General features: G+C 39.9%; 1 protein-coding gene across 3 annotated transcripts; it reads left to right on the top strand.

The window, feature by feature from the left end:
* The first annotated feature begins 32 nt into the window (after positions 1 to 32).
* On the top strand, positions 33 to 20686 carry ACADSB (acyl-CoA dehydrogenase short/branched chain). Of its 3 annotated transcripts, none has more exons than XM_055808267.1 (11): positions 33 to 128; positions 4617 to 4776; positions 5711 to 5811; positions 7748 to 7954; positions 8383 to 8553; positions 10866 to 10991; positions 11353 to 11445; positions 14176 to 14265; positions 15844 to 15981; positions 16664 to 16763; positions 17451 to 20686. In XM_055808267.1, exons 1-11 carry the CDS (start codon positions 90 to 92, stop codon positions 17519 to 17521), a joined length of 1296 nt encoding a protein of 431 aa, XP_055664242.1. In that variant the 5' UTR covers positions 33 to 89; the 3' UTR covers positions 17522 to 20686. The 3 variants fall into 3 exon arrangements, with proteins under 3 accessions (XP_055664242.1, XP_055664235.1, XP_055664249.1); XM_055808260.1 differs by having other exon boundaries at positions 37 to 128; positions 4614 to 4776; XM_055808274.1 differs by lacking the exons at positions 4617 to 4776; positions 5711 to 5811 and having other exon boundaries at positions 79 to 128.
* The last annotated feature ends 1091 nt before the right edge of the window (positions 20687 to 21777 follow it).

The raw sequence follows: 21777 nt of genomic DNA, 5'->3' as shown, positions 1-21777 counted from the left end.
GTCTCGCGAGACCACGCCGGGGGCGTGGCCCGCCGCTCAGCGGCGCGGCGCGCGCATCAGGGCGGGGCCGGCCCGCGGCGGGCGCTAACATGGCGGCGGCGGGCGGCTGGTTGAGGAGCTGCGCGAAGGTGAAGCGGGGCGCCTGAGCGCGGGAGAGGGGTGGGCCCTCCTCTCCTAACCGGGGTGCCGGCCTCCTCTGACGCTTCCGCGGGTGCCTGAGGGAGGGGTGAGCGGGGGATGTGCCGTGCGTGGCGGGCCCGCGCCTGGCCTCTCCCTGCCCCTCGCCGCAGGCTGCTGAGGGGGCCCCGCCGGCCCGGTACGCGGCTCTCCGGTGCCACCGGTGGGGAAGGGCTGCCGCGGCCGGCCGGGGGCGGCTCCCGGCGGGAGCTGAGCGCGGGGGCTCGGAGCTGGCGGGGCGCAGGCGGCCGGTTCAGGTGCAGCTCTGCAGGGGCCTGAGGGTGGGTTTGCAGGCGCTCGGCTCCTTTGCCTTGCCGGTTCTTTGCATGGAGGGGTGCTGTCAGGTAACGCCTTGCGAAGAGAAGCTCTTGCTAGTCTTGTGAAGCGGCTTGTAGTTGGAGCAGCTGACACGCCTGTGAGGAGACAGCACGGCTCCAGCAGCTGTGGTGCTTTCACGTCTGCTTTACTTACCTAAGCAAGCTTGTGGCACCACAGGGATAATCAAAAGGCGAAGGAAAGAAGCAGGATACCAGGGTTCGTGCCATGCATGAGCTTCTACTGTGTAGACTGAGAAAACAAACTGTCTGGGACCTTCTCATGGCAGCTTGTGTGTGTGTGGTGACAGCAAATAAAGAAAATCAACCCCATAAATGAGAGCAAGCAAGCTTCCTGTGATGAAGCTTCTCAGCTTAGAAACAGGAGCTGGCTGGAAACCAGCTAGAACAGATACAGGAGTGGAAGTCATCAAGGAAGGCAGAGTGAGCTTTGGAAAATATATTGCTTTGGGCTTTATCTTAATGCTGCTGCCAGGTCTACCAGCATTTAAAGTCTTGTTTCAGATTGTATAAAACAAACAAGGAAGCTGAAATAACTGATCTTTAAAGAGCTGAGGTAGAGGTAAGAATTGAGATAACATTGATTTTTCTGCTTATCAGCAACCCAGAAACCAATTTTCAAATACTTGTGTTCAGTAGGGTAAGTAGTATGAATCTTGTAGCAGTGGACATCTTTACCTTACCTACAGAAAATAAGGGAAGGGAAGCAGTATCAAAAGATTTGAGTAATACACATACTTTAAAAAGCTATCTGTAAGTTAGTAATATGTATGACTTCTAAGAATAAAAATGTAAACAATAATGTAGTGAGTTGATTTTTTAAAAATGTAGGTGTTGAAATAAAACATAATTTCTACACCATGCTATTAGTCTGGCATACCTGTGGGTTGCTGCTGTGTCCGTGGGTGTTGCCAGTACAGCTCTCATCCCTTGGGACCATCCTACTGGTTGTAAGACTTTTCAAGGTAACCTTGTGATAAATACTGCTTTTGTTCTGTATGTACACTGAGGGCTGCCTTTGTTTCTCTTGCTGTGGTAGGATGCCTTTCCCTGCTGCTCTCAAGTGAGTTGATTTCAGTGGAAGAGCCTCCACGTGAAAGCTGTGGGGAGAGGGGAAGGCTTGGGGTGGTTTCTACTAAGGGATGGTTCCCGTGAGTGGTAACTTTCTCAGAACCTTTGGCATGTTGCCAAGAACAGGCCTGCTGTAGTGGCCGTAACCTGTAACAAACACTAAGCTGTTTATTGTGTTTCAAAGCTTCTACTTGCTAGCCAGGCATTTGGCAGGTCACCTCTGCCGATACAGCCCCATGCACTTGTGTTTGACCTTGCTGGGCTGCTTTTAATCAAGTTTGTCTGGCTTCCCGTTTTCATGAAAGCATCTGAGAAAAATCAGTGTATTTTTTGTGGTCTACAAGATCTGTACTTCTTGCTTTGCGTGGAGCAGAGTGCTCTGCATGAGTTTCGTGATATGTTCACCTGTGGGGTTGATAATTCTACACCCAAGCATCAGGTGCCATCAAACAAAAGTAGAGGTAATCCCAGAGTAATACTAGTTGTTTCAGCAGTACTGGCTTATTGCCTACTGACTGTACCTACCTGCAGATTTTCAAAAAGATTTGTATTCCTAAGAAGGCACTGTGCATTTTTTCCCGATGGCTCTTGGTCAGTACCAGTAAAATATTCTCAGTGATTCATCTTCGGTTAAGCTACCATAACAGAAGAATGCTTTTTTCTTTGTACTTGGAAATAAAGTAGTGGAAGAAGCAGGAAATATGTGTGATTTCTAATCCTATAACTACTCAGGAAGCATACCATGTTAAATATATGTGTGTGTGCATACTTAGGTTTTTCCTTATCGGACCTTGCTAAGGATATAGACTTACACAGGTGGATGTTTGCGCACCTGGGTGTTGAGTGACCCTACCATAGTTGGATGTTCTGCAAATAATCTTTTCCTGACTTGACAGCTTCCAGAACATGGTTGTCTTGGTTTTTATCTCTAATAGAGTAGCTCGCTCTGTTTTTCTGTGAAGCCTATGGTCATGCCAGTAACTTCGTCTTCATTTGAAAGTGTTGCAGCTATTGCTGATCATCCAATCTTTGTATTCATGAATCAGCCCCACTAGTCAGTGTTTGGTTTATGTGACCAGGGGTGTCGAATGTGAATGAACATTGAATGTTCACAGCAATATTTTCTGTATTACCACTTCTTACTGTGTTTTTTGTTGTCATGCATGACTGGTTGTGCTAAAGTTGGAGTTTTCCTTCCCATAATAGACTTATGCATCTTGTCTCTAAGACAAAAAAAGAGTCCGTAGATCTGTTTTACATCAGTTCTTCAGCCAGGCAGATGACAAGTGTTGAAAGCCAACATGAAAGAGAGTGAATTATTAGAAGGATCAAAGGAATTTTTACTTCCTGACCCTGAAGTTTCTGCCATTTTTTGAGGAATGCTGCTGTCACAGTGTGCATTGCAAAATTGTCCTGCGTTCTGTGAGCCAAATAGCAGTCTGGTTACGGCACAGTCAGTCGGTCTCCTCGCTTTGGGGTTAAGAATGCATGTTGGCAAAAATGGATGTTGGCAGGCATATGCTCATGTATACGTTATTTTTATGGCACAGCTGTGTGTCTGCTGGAGGTTTCTGTCAGCAGTTGTCTTGGTGAGACATTAATATCTCCACAATTTAGACTAACATAGCAGAAGTGACAGAAATCTGCAGCAAAGATCTGATCTGTAGGTGTTAGCCACAGAGTAAGCTGGGTTTAGGGAGCCATGAGAGCAAAGCCATTTTCTGTCTTGTCTCTTTGGAGATCAGTCAGTTGAACTTGCTTCTTTTTTGAATACTGCTTTTCAGGAATACATTTTGCAGCAGTTGAGCTACTGTGTTAGCCTGTTGCTTTTTAAGCCAGATCATATTTATTATGCTAACTTTTTTTTAAATCCTAAGAAATTAGTGTGTCATTGGAAAGTGTATTAACTTTCAAACCAAACGTTCCTTTCTGAAGCCTGCTGTTACCTACTTCATTAAGTCTTTGAACACAAAGTAGTTCATAGGTCTCCAAGGTACAAAACTAATTACCTGTCACATTATCTATGTCTACCATTCTGACAATCAACTATATGTAGCTTGCTGCCAAAAGCCACTGTCCTGTTCATTTTTGTGACTTTTGCCACATGAGCTTAACACCATTCCCCCTATAGTAAAACACTCTAATACCTCTGCTCTCTTGGTTGGATAACCAGTGCTTCTTGATCTCATTTGAAATTGTTGTATACCATGGATAAATGGGAAGGGGTTAATTTTAGTTCCTTCCTGTACTTTTTAAATAAGTCAGCCAAATAAAACACATTAGGTATTAGTTACATGGTATTATTAACATACTAACTATAGGATTTAAACTTAACTGTGTAGAAATTAACTATACAGAGGCATGCAAATACCAGGGCTTCGTCTATCAAATGTCTGCTCCTTCTGAAAATCATTAAGTAGTGGAGTTTGAACACAAAAATCCACAGTGCTGTTAGAAGTTCTGCCCTTTCACAACATTACCAATAATCCAGATAAAGTGCTGTCAGATAGCTTTAGAAACAAGAGTTGCTGGTCTCTAGAAAGCCAGGTAGAAACCTTAAGATAAAGTTGACAGGTCTTCTATGAAAAACATCTGTATGTCTATTTCACATTTACTCTTGTATTTGTTAATTAAGGTATTCTGTCAAAATAGATGCTTACTACATGAGCATTGCAATGGACTTGCAAAATCATCTATAAAAATAAACACTATCAGCAGGATTTATTTGGTGTAAATGCCAAAATTGACTAAAATTAATGTTTGAATACTTTGTAGAGCAGCATTGTGTTAGCAAACTTAGAAAGAAAATTGCGTGGGGTTAAAAGTGTAATTAAAGGATATTATGTTTTAGGACACTGCGGGAGGGGTGGGGGATGTAAATCTTCTCAAAACCTTTCAAACTAGAAATTGAATGTAAGTTACATTTCCTGATCATTTACTGAATAAAAACACTACGTAAAATTTTGTACTGCTGTCTGTATACAAATACAAATTCTATTAACTGTTTGCATGTTCTGTATTTATTATCAGCAGCTGAAAAGAAATATGCCAGCGTACTTGGCTCCTTGGAGGGCTTATCCACATGTCTTTAGATCCTCCAAATCGGAACTGATGCCAAATCTAGCCAGTGATGGAGTTGTCTGTGCTCCGCTTCAGACATTCACCGAAGAGGAAACAATGCTGAAAAATATGGGTACCTATTTTCTGTGTAGTTAAAATTCAGAAATACTTAACTAGAAGGGAAAGTTTGGCTTAGAAGTTTCTTTATTTAATTCTAGTTAAATGTTGAGATTATTTTGTGGGATTGTGCTTAATTTTAAAACTGCTTTAATTCACAAGAGAAAAATGTAATGTTCTTTTTTCATGTTACCATAGCACAGTTCCACGTACCACAGTGGAGTGTACTCTGCATAAATAAATGTTAACTGTTTAAAACTGTTGCTGTCACAGAAGTTGCCTGGCATTGACTCGTGCCCTTTCTGAAGTGTTTAGTTCAGCTCCAGTTAACTGCTCCAGCTGGTTGTGAGAGATTTCAAGTATACCCAGAATGGTGACAGATGTGGTGTGAGTGTCTGCAATGCAGCCAGGCCTGCGCAAAGAAGACAGTGTTTCAGAAGGGATCCTCAGAGCAAAGGTGAAAGAGTGAGGACCTGCACATCTGGGAGAGAGCTTACAAAAGGCCCTGATTAAACAAAGCAGTCTCAGGATTTTGTTCACTCAAAATAACATGCATTAAAACCTGAGACCATCTTACCAAAATGCAGGTTTAATTTACAGAAATACAATACAGCTAACCAAATAAGGGATGTATTTAAAATAATTTGCATAATTTTTTTGGTCAACCAATGTTACATAAGTGTTGCTGAGATGCTTTCAAAGTTTCTGAATTTATAGGAAGTATTTGCTTTGATGTAGAGAGTTATAGCTAAGTTCAGAATGTAATTATAATTGAGTCTTGTGGCAGGTAGGTCATCTTGTTTCAATTGGGCAACTTTCTTTTTATTAACTTGTCTGGGAGAGTCAGGGAATACATACATAACCTGTCAAAAGTACCACATTACTGTTATATTGATCTTCAAAGAAAGTGTTACAATACTTACATGCTTTCTTTCTTGTCCTCTTTACAGTGGCAAAATTTGCTCAGGAGCAAGTTGCACCTCTGGTGCAAAAAATGGATGAGAATTCAAAAATGGAAGACTCTGTAATACGAGGATTGTTTGAACAAGGGGTCTGCACACTTTTACTTATTTTTTTATTCAGAAAGTGATACAATTTTGTTAGTCTCTAGCTGTGCACTTTTCAGATTTTTAGCTTAAAAGATTGAGAGATATAATTCATGTGAACTAGTGAATCATTAAAAACTTCTGATTTATCAACAGCAAGGTAACTTTCTCTTCTTTTCCACTGCATTATCACTCTCCATCTTTTACTGTAATACTGATTCCATCTCTCCTTCTTACATACCACATTCTTCATCTTACCTTTGAGTTCCTTGACTCCCCCTCACCTCACTATTTGGATTTTTTTAACTGGATAAGCATAATTGCATAGAATGTTAGAACCACCATGACTCAGATAAGTGTTGCTGGAAAAAGGTATCGGGAGTCCTGTGTCCTTGGTGGGCAGTCTCACGAGGACTTGTGTAACAGCTATTGTGGTGTTCGTTCCTGGATTCGATTTTAGCCTTTCCTGCTATCAAACCTAAAGCTTGTCTGTGTTTAGAATGTCATTTTATATAATGTCAACAGCAAATAATAGACTTCTGTTGAGATTGCAGTTGTTCTGGAAAATTTAATTACATTAGGGTGATGATTGGCGCGTATAATGAATGTTAGTTATTTCTTGCGTTAATGTGCATGTTGTCTGCCGAGGCGTGAGCCAAGCCATTGACCATTCCCCACCGCATCTCCTGGAGGAGCTGGCTGCTCCTGGTGGGGGCAGGTGTCCCCCTCACTGGGTACAAGCCTGGTGGGTGGCCAGGCCCAGAGCGTGGTGGTGACAGGAGTCACCCCCCGCCGGCGGCCGTCACACGTGGTGCTCCCCAGGGCTCGGCGCTGGGGCCGGCTCTGTTTAATCTCCTGATCGATGACCCGGGTGAGGGGATTGAGTGCCCCCTCAGTCAGGTTCCGGCCCACACGCAGCCGGGGGGAGCGCTGACCTGCCGGGGGGCAGGGGGCTGCAGAGGGACCTGGGCAGGCCGGGCCGAGGGGCCGAGGCCACCGGTGTGAGGGTCACCCCGGGTCCGTGCCGGGCCCTGCCCGTGGGGCACAGCCGCCCCCGGCAGCCGCGGGCTGGGGCAGGGGCTGGGAGCTGCCCGGCGGGAAAGGGGCTGGGGGGCTGGGCAGCAGCGGCTGGGCATGAGCCCCCCGTGTGCCCAGGGGGCCGAGAAGGCCAGCAGCACCCTGGCTGGTAGCCGAAGCAGCGTGGCCAGCAGGGCCAGGGCAGCGCCCGTCCCCCTGCGCTGGGCACTGGCCAGGCCGCCCCTCGAAGCCGGGCTCAGCTCTGGGCCCCTCACTCCCAGACAGACCCTGGGGGGCCGCAGCGTGTCCAGAGCCGGGCAGGGGGCTGGGCAGGGGGCTGGGGCACAGGGCTGGTGGGCAGCGGCTGGGGGAGCTGGGGGGGCTCAGCCTGCAGAAAAGGGGGCTCGGGGGGCCCTGATGGCTCTCAGCTCCCTGGCAGGGGCTGTGGGCAGGGGGGGTCGGTCTCTGCTCCCAGGGAACCAGCCACAGGACAAGAGGGAACGGCCTCGAGTTGCGCCAGGGGAGGGTTAGGTTGGGTGGCAGGGAAAGTTCTTCTTCACCAAAAGGGTGGGCAAGCCCTGGCACAGGCTGCCCAGGGAGCTGGTGGGGTCACCAGCCCTGCAGGTGTCTAAAAGGGGTGTAGGTGTGGCAGTTAGGGACACGGGTTAGCGGTGGGCTGGGCAGTGCTGGGTTGGTGGTTGGACTCAATGATTTTAAACCTTATGATCTCCAACCTAAATGATTCTACGATTCTGTGAAGAATTGTCATTTTTTTCAGGGTATTGAAAGAAAACAGGTCTGGGAAAGGATCTGGAAATACTTATATTCTGTGGTTTTTATTTTAATCTCTTAAGTGTCAGCTTGGACTAACAAGTTGTTGACAGGAACTAACAGGTCTATATATTTCCATCTTTTACATTTCAGCTGATGAGTATTGAGCTTGGGGAAGAATATGGAGGAACTGGAGCTTCATTTTTTTCAGTCATATTGGTGGTGGAAGAATTGGCCAAAGTTGATCCAGCTGTAGCTCTTCTATGTGAACTCCAAAATACACTAACAAATAAGTTGTTTACCACATACGGAACAGAAGAACAAAAGAGAACTTACTTGCCCAGAGTGGCTAAAGATACAGTGAGTGAAAGTCTTACTTTACTAAACTATAATGTAGTTTTTACTACCAAAGTAACGTTACTGGGGTGTGTTTTTTTGTGACTACAGCACTGGAAAGTATCTTTACATGTGAACTTTGAAACACTGGTTAGAGCTGAGATCTGTGGTGATATAGATGCGTCCTGTCATCAGTAGCTGAGAGGTAAAAGTGGAAAGGCGTTTATTAGCTTCATTAAAATTTAATTTACTGTGGAACAGAACTTTAAAGCAGTTGACTTTGAGAGACATGTAATTACATAGTTCTATTCTTAATCTCCTTATCTGAAACTTAGCTACTTGGATGCAATAGGTTAAACTGAGTGCTTGTTTATAGCTATTTTCATTACAGAATTTGTTATATGTTGTGCCTATGTGTTCAGTAAAAATTAATTTTTCCCTTCAATTGACAGATAGGCAGTTTCTGTCTTTCGGAGGCTGGGTCTGGCAGTGATGCTTTTTCTTTGAAGACTCGCGCTGAAAAGAAAGGAGACTACTATATTATCAACGGCTCAAAGATGTGGATTAGCTTAGCAGAACACGCAGGAGTTTTCTTTGTGATGGCAAATACAGATCCATCCTTAGTAAGTTGCTAAAGTTAGTTGCATTTCAGTGACAGCTGATGGTACATGAAATTGTGGATTTTGTATTAATAATCTGATGTTAAAGGTTAATATTCTTTGCACCTTTTCCTAGCTGACAGCAAACCTTCAAAAATATTTCCCAAGAAAAATTGAGAACTTGCTGAGCGATTGAATAAATTTCTTCCACCAGGGAAAATAAAAATGTCAGAATGATAATTGCTTAGGTGAAGAGCACAGCATGCATTGATATTATTCTCAGTAGCGCAAGAACACGCAAGTCTAAGCCTTTCCAACCCTTCTGGCTTAATGGACAAGTTGGTGTTAAAATGCAAAATAGAGCCTGGGCTACATGCGCTGAAAAACCTAACAAGTATACTGTAGGAAAGTGTGTTCAGGTAAAAAAATACATAGCTGAATATCCTTTTTTCAAGTTTTGTCACCAATTTGGATGTAGATTGATAAAAGTCAGCTGCAGACTTTAAAATGTACTGTACCAGTATGGTAGAGTAATAATCAAATACAAAACTACATTGTTTAAAAAAATGTACTTATTTTTTAAACATCTTCCAGTATCTCCTTCTTAAAAAATTAACTTGAAGGTACTTATTTTAAAAATTGAATTTTCATGTTTTGACTAAATAAGAAAAGGGAGGTTTCTGCAATTGTATTGAGCAGTTGAACATCATGTCACTTTCTTAATTTTTATTAATTTCTTCACAAGCTGGTGGGTGGTTTTGAGAGTACTATATACATTGAAAATATATTCAGTAAGCTGGTTTCTATATTTGTTAACTGCTGTACATCGCCATATAATCTGGAGTTGTTTCTGGTTTAATGTAACATTTTAAAAATATTTAATTTATTGTCTGCTTAAAGTTAGAAGTTTGCTTTTAAATATTCGAGAAGATTAAAAGTCAGTGTTGCTCAAAGATTAAATAACAGTTGGCATCAGTATAAATAAGAAAACAGACCAGTGTAGAACTGTGTACTGAAATGGACCCTTTGCACCAGTGGCTCCCATTTATTGAGGTGGGCTGTCATTAAGGTGAGGTTGACACAGCAGCCTGCTCTTTCATAAGAGGCAACTCTTCCAGAAGAGCCACAAGACTCTTTCTACCTCTCAGTGTCACTCTCTTAAGTGAGAGGAGGTGCTGTGGATGTTAGGGACAGAAAGAGATGGAAACATGGCCAGGAACATGCTCACATTTCTGTCTCATGGACCTTGTAGTATGTTGCTTAAGAGACACTGCTGTGGTTCTGGCTGGGGGAAACGCTGAGGAAGCAAGAATGAGTGATGGAGAGAGAACTGGGAATAGGAATTACACAAAGGAAAAAGTGACAGCTATCGGGAATCACTATTCTGTTCTTCAAGAATCTAGTTTAAGGTATCAAACGTGAAGATCGTAAGCCTGTATGTAAGAGAAGCCAATATTTAGATTAGCTGTACAATCTATGTGTCGTCACATGCATTAGTGTCCTGTCCAGATTGTTATCTGAATACCAAATCAACTCTGGGCTTTTTGATAACTTTTTGATAGCGTCATAATGATTTCAGACTACTTTATTGGTTATATTTCCACTACCTCTAAAGTGAGGAAATACATACCAACATTCTGCAACCTGGAATCACAAGGAGAATGTGTGCACCAATTCTGGGTGTTAAATTAGGTCTGTTACAATGCTTACAATTGTGCAGCTCTTCCAATATTCACACATAGTTCCCAGAGACGCCAGTCTCATCAGCCAGGGCTCTTACTTTGGACACCTTTAAAAGGAAGAGTATATATGCAGGCTTATATGAGAAGAGTAGCAGAAAAAATTAGGCTTAAGTGAAGTCTTGCATCCTATAGAATCATCTGACAGATGGGTTTAGAGCCATTATTCATTTGACCACTATAGTCTGAAGATACCCAATATCTTCTTGCAGTCTGTTGTTTGGCTGTTGACATATGTTCCAACAGCAAGCAGTAACTTCACAGCAATAACCTGCTTTCCCAGTGATTTCCAGTATAGAGAGGCACCACAGTCCTGTTTCATGTACGTAATACCAGCCCTCTTGTCTTACCAAGAGAACTTTTAAGGTTTTTCTGATTATGTTTTCCACACGGAATATTTTAATAGAAAGGTATCTCTGGCCTCTGTTAAACCAAAATTAGCAGGGATATCGGGAACAGGTGGTGGTGCCAGTGTTTTATTTCGTAATACAGTATTAAACAAGTGTAAAATTTCAATATTGGAATGAGATATTTAGACCAGCATTTGGTGTCGTTAGTATAAAAAACAGTCCTTGAATATTTTGTAATTCATCCTAGGGATACAGGGGAATTACATGCTTCATAGTAGATCGCAACACAGAGGGCCTACATGTAGGGAAGAAGGAGGACAAGCTTGGAATCAGAGCATCTTCTACCTGCCCAGTGACATTTGAAAATGTTAAGGTATTGTAAGTTGTTTGGCTATTGAAGCATAATTTGTGTACAGTATTGATTTTTTGACCTATTTTAACTTTTTCCTCCCTGTTCTTTCACGGATGTCTTGAGGAGGGTTGGATTTCTTAAATTTTGATACGGTTTTTTCTCAGTCATCAGTTTGTAATGACATGTATCAGGAAATGTTCTGATCAGATATTCTAGGAATCAAATGTCTGGCTTATATTTTATACCTTTATGAGGCATAACATTATGTCATAAAGTTTATGAGGAACATTAAATAAAACACGTACACTGTTTCACCTGTGAACCCTACTAGCAGTTGCAAACCAGAAAAGAACAGGAATAATTGAGTTGTTTCATTCTTTAGGTTCCTGAGACCAATATCCTGGGACAGGTTGGACAAGGCTATAAGTATGCAATTGGAATGCTAAATACTGGCAGGATAGGTATTGCTGCACAGGTGGGTGATTTTGTTTAATACTGAATATAACCAGTACGTCACTTTGAATTTGAATTGAAATTTACAGAATATTTAAAGTTAGGAAGAATAAACTTTAGAAAATACTTTATTAAAAACTGAATTGCCACTAGATGTCACTATTCCTGTAGCTAAGTTACAGCAAAATACTAAACCAACTGTAAATGGTAGAATTCTCCTTTGGTGACATAAGCAGTAGATTTAGAAAATATTAAATAGCAATTAGTTTGTCTTTGGTGGTTAACTTATTGCTGATGAAATATATCAACAATTTTATCTTCCATTATGCAAATTTATTTTACAAAGAAAACTAGCTTTGGAAAATATAACACACTGAAATGTATAATACTAATGTTTCCAATTGTGATTGTATGGGATTGCCAAATGCGACCTTACATTAACTGATGCTTTCCCAAAAACTTATTTTTAAAAGTCAACTTACTTTTAAAATAAATGTGATATTTTTATAGCAGAAGTGTCCTAGTTTGTTGTTGCGTTTGAAAATTGAACCTTATGGCATCTTGGGGGAAAACATTTACTGGCCTTGGAGTTATTTCAAAATGTTGTATTTTGTTGTAAACTCAATTTGGATCTCAGATTGCTGTTGATTTCAGTGGAAATCAGGGTCAGCCCTAAAATAAAATTACTTATGGCAAGTTTTTATATTTTTAATTTACTTCTGAAAGTAATCTTTTCTTTGATTCTACTTTGTTGTGGGTGTAGTTGTGCTGTATATGATGTAATATGTCTGTACTACCAGTCTGCCTTACCTTTTGCCCTAGTTTGCAGGCAGACCAGAAGTAATTGTCCTCATGAAAAACACTATGCTGATAAATGGATTGGCTTTTGTATCATTACTCAAGATTACCTGTGGCTGAACTTTGTCTGATACGGCATTTAAAAAACTGGGCCTGTGGGCCCCATTGTTCCCAGAGATATGGATAAAGTAGAGGCACTGGCAGTAAAATATATGGTCTGGATTTTACTCTTAATTACTCCAAGTTACACTTATAACCTGAAGTTAATATCAGGTAGTTGTTATATCTTAGTTACTACTTTGTTGGCATCTCCAGATTAAGAGAAATGTACTCGAATGGACAAGAACAGCAGTTCTAAAGTCCTGTAATACTGAATTTAGTTCTAAAAGATAACGAACATTTCATAAAATGGAATTGTGGCTGTGAGAACAGTCCCAGATAGTTTTAGTGCAAGGTAGCTGCGTATATTGTTCTGGGTGCTGTAGTTGATATACGTGGTTCATCTATATGAGTTTATATAAGAAGGCAACAAATCTGGTAATACAGCTGATTAGCAGCAGACTGCATTATTTTCTAATGTTATTTATGTATTGTGTGTTTTTTTTCTAAAACCTTAAATGATGGAGTAGATATCTGAACCCAGTCAGAATCATGTTTTTGTCTTCCTGGGGCCCTTGGCTTTCAGCTTAATATGCAGGTCAATCAAAAAATACCTATACACTCTTGTACATCGTTACAAGTAGTTTGACTAAGCCACTTGATGTGGCCGCTGACCGCCACATTGTGGAATCCCTTCCTGACTTTACAAGATTCCAATTTTACCATATACTGCTGCCTTGCTTCTTGATAGTTCTTCACGCCATTCATTTCCCCCCCCTTGTTTTTTTCTTTTACTTATCTGATGCTTTCCCTAATCTTAATTTCCTATCTTTGTTTTTTGTAGGAAAGAAATTAGGTAGAAACAATGCATTCAGATGGATGGTAGTTATATAATGAAACCAACTGATCTTATTTCCTAATAGCTATATATGCCAAGGTATATGAAAGGCAAGGTCCTTTCTTTGCTGTCTTGTTTGGAATGCAATACACTCCTCAAAATTTAGTAGTTAAAAAAATGTAAAATTAACTTACTTTCCAGATTTCATAATGTTTCTTTAGGCTAACAAATCAGACACTAGGATAGATGTGAGTTACTTCTTTATAAATGTTCATGTGTAGTTTTCCCGTATGTTATCCTCCAAGATAAAAATTATGTTTTGCTCTCTTCACTGCTGAGTGAAGAGAGTGTGTGAAAAAGCAGTGGGTCTTCTAAACTTGTTCTGCAGAGTTGCTTTTTCTAGAAAATTCTGGAAGAAATGTTCTCTCTCCTCCCACTACGCTAGTTTTCTAACTTCTGAAATAAATTGCAAATTCTGACAGTCCAGTGTCTTCTATAAAATGAAAAATTATTTTGATTATGGAAATAGCTTTGAATAATCATTCAAATTATTTTTCCTTTAACAGTGTAATGTAGATCTGTAGCTTACAGTAATTTTCTCATGCAATTAAGAATTTTCCAAGAAACACTTAATATTCATGCAACCACTGTTGGCCCTTAAGTTTTGTTCAAAAATTAGTGATGGTGTTTTCACAAATATTTGCCTGTACTAATAAAGTTTCTTTCATGAATGGAATAGGCTTATTCCTCAACATCTTCTGTTTTGTTTTGTCATAACTCACCTCGGTACATCTAGTAACTGTAAAATTCTGGCTTTTGAGATTCTATATAGAACCTTTATTATATTTTAGCTTTGTGTAAGTTTTAGCAATCCCTAGGTAAGAAAACTTAACTTTCCTCCTGATAACAAGCTTTTTACAAAGGGTGAACTACCTAATCAGAAGATCAACTGTTACGGTCTCCATTAAGTGCATTCAATTAACTAATTTTTAGTTACATATTTCTTATTTCTTACAGATGTTAGGACTGGCACAGGGATGTTTTGACCATACAGTTCCCTATACAAAGGAGAGAGTCCAGTTCGGGAAAAGCGTATTCGATTTCCAGGTACTTGTTAATGTACACATAGGAAATTTCCTCCATGAAAGTAGCACTTATGACTGTAGATGAAGTCAGTAAAACGAATAATCTGATTTGCATAATTTGTACTGCACCTTGTGCCATGTCTCTCCTCCTCAATATCTGAGAATTTTTCAGAAGCATTTCGGATGAGCATTCATCTGCCACATCAAATACATGAGTTCAGTGCTATATGCCTTTGCAAGTACCATATAAATAATTGAAAACTTCAAAACATTACTGACATAACTCCTTTTGCTTGATAGCATATTGACAGCCTTTGAAAATAATGCACATGGAACTCCTTTCTTTTCTGATTTTGATATCACTGTGTTGAATGTATTCCAGTTTTTATACCCTTTCATGAGGCATAGGGGAAGGCCTTTTTCTGGAGACACTAGAAATTATAAGAAGATGAGGAAAACTGATTGAGTTATTGGATTTCCTGTGCTATACAAAGACATTTCGTTTTCAGGATAATATCTGTATCTTAAACCAAAAAAGACTCTTTGTTGCAAAAATGATGTATAGTTTAATAAGGAAGATACATAATTGTAATTACTATAGTAATTTTCTTGTTAAAAGAAACCTACATCTTGGCTGAAGAGAAGGAACATTAGTACTACTCGTAATTTATACAAATTTTAGGATGCACCCACAGATATCTAGGAAGTGATTGGAACTGCATCTTTTGAATGGAAAATGGAATTTGTAATTGCCAAATCATTTTATTTCAACCTGCATCATTTTTTGCAAATTTTAGGAAGAAGAGTTAATGTTCAAGTAGGATGAATGATTTCATTGTGGTTTAGGAGCAAGTTAGACTACTAAATGTTCATTTTTCAGTCATCATAATGTTTGGGTCTCCTTAAATAAACCCACTCTTCTGTAATATCTACCATTTAGGTATAAGCTCCATCACCTTTTTCCTTCCCCTTGAATCCGTTCATCACTCATGTCCGTACTTCCATACTGCTCCTAACTCTTGTCTCATAGCTATGGGACCTGGGAAGAAATAGTTGTCACCTTGCTAGTTGTCCACTTTAGGAGGTACTTGTTTTCAAGTCTTTCTCTGTTGAGCTCGTCAGGGACCTAGACTTGTTAACGTATGAATGTTCTCAGTAGACAGCTGCAAAATAAAAATACAGCTTTGACCTAGCCTTGTCCCTGCAGTGCTGAGGATAATGTTAAGATTTGGCTGAAATTTTCCTTGATATTCGTGGGTGCCAATAAGTAACCCTTCTGTCCAGCCAGTCAGGCAAGAAGCTCACCTGTACTCCTGAATCCAAGAAGAGGGAAGGAGAAGATGAGAGTGCAGTTCCTAAAAGGACTTTGGGGGCCCAGAAGTTTTCCCAGCTTCAGTGTCAATAGACGCAGAGAAATGTGGAATTACTAGTCCATCTGGATTTTTGTATTTTTACTTTAGAGTGTAGGTATGTTGCTTGGTGAAGAGCATGGTTCTTGCTAGAAATGCCAGTTGTACTTTACACGTACAACTGTACGTTGTACAGTACAGATACTGTACGAGATACTGGTTCTGGGTGACTTGTGGTGTACTCGTTACAGGGGATGCAACATCAGATAGCTCAGGTGGCCACGCAGCTGGAGGCAGCAAGGTTGCTGACCTACAACGCAGCCCGTCTTGCTGAAACAGGAAGGCCATTCATAAAGGAGGCGAGCATGGCCAAGTACTACGCTGCTGAGGTAACTTGCAGTTCCTTTATTCAGTGGATTTATTTCACTGCTGTGTAGAAAGTTCTTGTGTTACTGAACATATTACTTTTAATTCATATTTTGATGTGAAATATGTGGATGTACTTTTATCTTGCTTCTCAGTCTATGTATGGGACGTAAAGTAGGCTACCAAAGAATAAACTGCTCATGTCCTTAAATAAAATTTTGAAAAACAAGCAACAACATCCAAGGAGAAAGCGAATTAATATTTTCACTCATCTCAAGAGATTTCATTTTCTCAGAATTCTGTTTTTGTGGCTGCAGAAATGGCATGGTGAGACTTCATTTGTGACTCTTTCAACTCTGCTGGTCACAACTGTGACTCTTAAAAAGTTTCAAAACTGGATTGCTTCTGCCCCTTTGTAACTGCTGTCTTGTATACCGCTGCTAGTCTTTTTCAAAGGGCAGCATATGAACTATTGCAGTATTTAGTGGATTCTTGATGTTCTCTGATTTAGAAAAATGTCCTTTTTATTCTAAAATGGCTTGCATAAGATGAATACAAGATTACCAGTCATCTTCTTCCCACTTGTCCTAGTTTACTGCTTTTATTGCTGTTTTGGTTTTCTTTAAATAGCTACAAAGAATAAAATTTACTACCATCTGCAGGAAGTGGAGTCCTGAAATTGTAACTCTGAAACTATTTTCATAGGTTGCAACACTGACAACTAGTAAATGCATTGAATGGATGGGTGGTGTTGGATTCACAAAAAATTATCCAATAGAAAAGTATTATCGTGACTGCAAGATAGGTGAGTGACAGTTTCTAAACAAGTATTTCTTATAGCATTAGTGGTATTAAAGTTTGAGGATGAATGAGTGGCTATTTTTATTTAAGATATTTTTTCCCTGAGACTTACCAACACTGATTCAAAGGCTCAGATGTAAAAAGGTTAAACTTTAGGTATAAACATCTGTATGTAAGGCTAACTAAAATGTTTACTTAAATACCATTTAAAATACAGATACAGACATTGTGTCCCATTCTATTAACAAGATTCCAGCTCAAAAAACCTGAAAATCCCCTCTTTGGCATTAAGATCTGAATCTATGTTGAGTTTTATTCTCAAGACTTGGTTGTTTCCTAGCATAATCCTTGGACCTTACAGTCTGACATCTCTAACAATATTATCCTTTCTTTGACTTCTATTGCTGATAGCATTTGTAAATACTTAGGGTTTGTTGGTTATTTAGGAATTGCTTTTCAGGAAAACATCATTATATTGTACCAGCAGAAGTCTTAACTGTTGCAGATTGTTAAATCTGAACATTTTTGTATTATAATATTATCTATGTTATTGTAATCCTGTTTCTAGAACTTGCTTAGTAAAGCTTCGCTTCATAATTTGTGAGCATTTTAACTGAACTGTTAAAACAATATCTTGGTCTCTCATGTACTCACTGTGGTTTTATTCTGACCTATTTTCTTCTGATTTCAGGTACAATATATGAAGGAACTTCAAATATCCAGTTGAGCACCATTGCAAAAAGCTTAGCACAGGAGTACTGAAACCATAAGGACTCATTGACTGTTAATGGAAATTATTTTCCTGAACATTCATTGTTAATTACACATTTGTTGTTAATGCTTTTTTAATTACATCATAAATAAGAATATATCATCACAGATGAAATTATAAGCAAAACTATGAATTCCCCATTTCAGGACAGTGTGTGTGTAATTCATGCAAAATCATGAATTCCACCTTCAAATTCAAATTTTGGGTTTCTGCCTTAGAGACTTCTAAGCTAACACATTGGCTGAAATTATTTTGTTGCCTTATGTTATACATGCAGCGTATCTCCACGTTGAGATTTCAAAATGAAAACAAAAGAAGCAAAATCCTTGGCCTACCTGGTGTGAATGGTGTTAGGCCACCTGAGAGAAAGGACTCAGTGTGCAGCAGAACTGTTGTATGGCACAAAGCTTCTGTTTGTTCGTGATGCCCTCTATTAGCATGGGGTACAGAAGAGGTATGTGGAAAGAGAAGTGATGGTTTCTTCTCTTCCAGGTGGAGTAATGTCTGTAGAGCTGCTGTAATTGGAGTAATTTTTATAGCAGCCCTTAGTGTGTTCTTAAGTATATCTTGGTAATTAAGCCCTTCCAGCCCCAATTTGTAGTACTGAAAGCTGGATAATATCTACCTTCCTTTCCAGCCTTCTCAGCTTTTAACGGTTTTAATCTACAAGGCTATTTATAGTTCTCCTTTCATAAAAGGTTGAGTTGAAATCTTTGTGAAATGGGGTTAAAAAAGCTCTAGTAGTTCTGCAAAAAGACAGAGATGTAAGCTAGATAATAGAAATGCTGTGACACTACCTCACGGTGGCCTTTCTGTGTTCAGTGCATTTTACAAATTTTAATCCTTCAGAGCCTTCCTGGGAGTTAGGGAGGGCCTGTTAATTTGCAGCATAGAAAACTCACTCACGGAAGTTAGTGGTTCTCTAGCAAAGTTTTTCTCCGGGGGGAGGGGAGGTTGAGAAGTATTTGCATTTTTACCCCTCTGTTTACTTTAAAATTACACATTTTATTTATGGCAGAAACCTCTTCAGTACTGGAGAACTAATTAACTAAGAATCAAGAGATGGAAGGCTTAATATGTGAAAAATCATTATAATTGCTGTAATTGGCAATTTGTTTCAAGTGTTTTTGGGAGGGACAGATTGGTTTGCTGGTTTTGACTGACTTAAAAGAATCACGTTTTTAAAGCTTGCTAGTGACTGATGATTCACTTAGAGTGGAGCTTAGAATGTTACAGGCTGAGGCTCCCAAAGGATTTTCTAGCAAAACTAGGGTAAGTGACACTTAACAAATACGATTGTTAAGGCAGACTGCGGTGCCTTATACAAAGAAACAAGCAAAGAGGAAAAGCACTATTAGAAAGTTTTCTCCTTTCAAAGGGAGGTAACTACTTTAGTGAATTAATCCCCCTACGTATATGCTTTGCCTGTTGACAGGTAAAGAATTAATGTGATAATTCTCCTAATGCCAATAAAAAAAAACCCTCCCGTATCAGTTTAACAGCTCTGAGATTTTTCAAAAATTCAAGAGTAGGAGGGTAGCCTAGATAATTTCTGAAGTTTGCTTTAGTAGTATTATTGTTGTTACCATTATTAATGCATTTCAAGTGGGTTGAGGCTTTCTTTCAGCTGAAGTGGCTAGGGAGATGGTTAGACTAGAATTAAGACTACAGACACCGCAGCAGTTAACTACAGCTATTCTGCTCAATGCAGTCTATCTGCAAGTCTAAAATAGTCATAACCGTACTACAAAATGGTTGAGTTAGCGTTGATTAACGTGATGAGTTGGGCTAATGTGGGGCAGTCCTTAGCTGCTGCAGTTTAGCCTGCTTTGCTAACATGAGTGTTAGCAGAGATCAGGTTTTGATTCATACGTTTTAATAGGTCTCCTAGTTGGAGATGCTATCTTAGCTTGTCTACTGCAGTTTTACGTGAGGCTAGGAAGTGTATGGCAATACTTAAATGACTTAATATAGAGCTAAAAGCAAACCCTTTATGGAGGAAAGTGCAGAGCTTTCAAACGACTGTTAAGGGCTGGATATCCAGGATTATGTAAAAGAACTGTCTCTGTGTAGAATTGTGTCAGGTATCCATTTGAAAACCTAATCAGGAAAAAAATCAAAATAGTGTTATTTCCTACGGTCTGAACTTGGAGGCCTAGCCCAGAAAACAACCTGAACAGCCTTATCAGTTACTCAACAGTTCTCAGAAAAGCGAGGTCAAGCCTTTAATTAATGTTACAGCTGTAAATATTTCACATCTCTCAGTTCTATATGCTGTATCCTGTATGCAATAACTTTTGAAAGAAATGTGTGTATTGTAATTGGATTTTGTCCACAGAATTCTGTGGAGGAATATGTGCACAAATTAATTACAACCACTGAGTTTCTTTCATCATTGTTTTAAAAGGGCACGTGCCACTGTGGAGAGCATTAGCTATTCTGGTCGCTGATTTTGGGAAGAGTTATTTCATCTCCTTAAGCCGGACTCCATTGCTGCACTAAACGCAGATGTTGGTTTAGTGATGAGATGCGCTGTGCCGTTGTCCAGGAGCTGTTAAGAGCTGCCTGCACTCCCCACCTCCTGTTGAGTTTGGGACAGGCATTTATGGATTGTCATAAATTGCGTTTCTACATTTGGCATCGTGGGCACAGGGCTGTTGATGGTGGCTGGCTGTAGCAGTAGGTGCAGGGCTGCAGAGGTGGCGTGGGGAGTGCCAGGAGGCTTTCTGTGCTGGTGATGGGACTTAAAGCTGCTTTATACTCAATATGTGTTTATATTACTGAGTTTCCCCTTTACACGCCCTTAGTCAGCCCAGTCAGTCTAGTCTGTCGTCCTGCAACAGCATCGTCAGTATCAAACGTTGCATCTGGGCTTCCCCGTTAGAAGAAAAGCCTGTATTGAGAATGTATTAAAAAGTGCCTGAATTTTATATTTGACTTGATACAATGCTCATCTCTTGTATCGGGTGATGACTCTCTAATGTGTCATCTAAATTTTTTCCCAGATCTTGCAGTTTTTGTGCTGGGAGAGAATGACTGTATCGTTCGTCAGGTTTCTTTAGTTTTATTCTGTTTGTGATAACGGTCTGAGGCAGATTTCCATGGAAAGGTTTAATCACTACTTGGGAAATACTCAAATACAACATTTTATATGACGTTTTCTATGCTGTTGTTCTTTCTTCCATATTTTCTTTTCCCCATATAAAGATTGTGTTATAAAAGGCTTATGTGAAATACGAAGTAATTGTTCATTGGGAGCCTTTTGCTATGTAAAGAATTTCCTAATTAACATGTTATTGCATTTCCATTTGGAAATCTTTTGGTAAGAGACACATTTCAAGTTCTTCCTACCAAGCTAAGCTTGATTTGAAACACAGTTACTTTGAAAGCAGCTGTCTGACTTTACTGAGCTTGCTTACTGGATACACAAAAGCTGAATAAATGTTCTTCCTTAACCCCAGAATGTATTCAGTGTACCAATGTGATAGATCTTCTCCAGAGAGAATTACATGAAAGTGGTTAACAGCTACCACAAATACTTCATAAATATTTACCTGTTACGCTGTCACTGTGCAAACTGTTGGTGGAGGCACAAATCAAGTGAGAGCTGACGGGCAGATGAATATATATTGTACGATTCCCAAAGAATTTTCACACAATTTGTCATTTTATGGTGTACTGAAAGGCAGTTGTTGCCGCGCATTTTGCAAGGAGTTGTCTTCTCTGAAGTGCAACTCCTTGGTCTAGGTCCAGGTGAGGGGACGTGGCCAGAAGTCTTACTCTTCTGGATCTGCCTGTCTAGAGTTACATAGCGTGGTTGATAGTACGCACAGGTGAGAGGAAGCAAGAGTTCTTTCCAAGCCCACGCCAGAGACAGTGAGACCTCAACGTATAGTGAATCCGGAGTGCCAGGCTAACAAATAGGATTTACAATCATTATTTTGGTTAAATATGCCAGTTGTGAGATCGGTTGCTATAATTAACAAAATCCAGCTTAGCAGCATTGAGGGAATTTCTCATTATCTGATATTAGAGACATTATTAAGCTGCTTTGAAATCTTGGCATTTATTATCCTCTAAAAACATTTGGTTTATGTGCAATAACTAATACATTGGGTAACTAGAACCAACCAGTGTTTCCTAATAGCTTGTTTCATAGATCAGAGCATTCAAATGTTGATTTGTGTTGGTATATTAACGTTCAAAAGAACATGCAATGTACAGTGTAACATTTCTTCTGATAAAA

Source organism: Falco peregrinus, chromosome 1 (genome assembly GCF_023634155.1).
Source record: "Falco peregrinus isolate bFalPer1 chromosome 1, bFalPer1.pri, whole genome shotgun sequence".
Classification (NCBI taxonomy): Eukaryota; Metazoa; Chordata; class Aves; order Falconiformes; family Falconidae; genus Falco; species Falco peregrinus.
This window is presented reverse-complemented; position numbering and strand designations above follow the sequence as displayed.

Coding starts and splice junctions, on each gene's coding strand:
- ACADSB (XM_055808260.1), top strand. CDS start 90: ATGGCGGCGGCGGGCGGCTGGTTGAGGAGCTGCGCGAAG. Junction 7,955..8,382: donor CCAGAGTGGCTAAAGATACA/GTGAGTGAAAGT, acceptor TTCAATTGACAG/ATAGGCAGTTTCTGTCTTTC. Junction 10,992..11,352: donor TGACATTTGAAAATGTTAAG/GTATTGTAAGTT, acceptor TTCATTCTTTAG/GTTCCTGAGACCAATATCCT.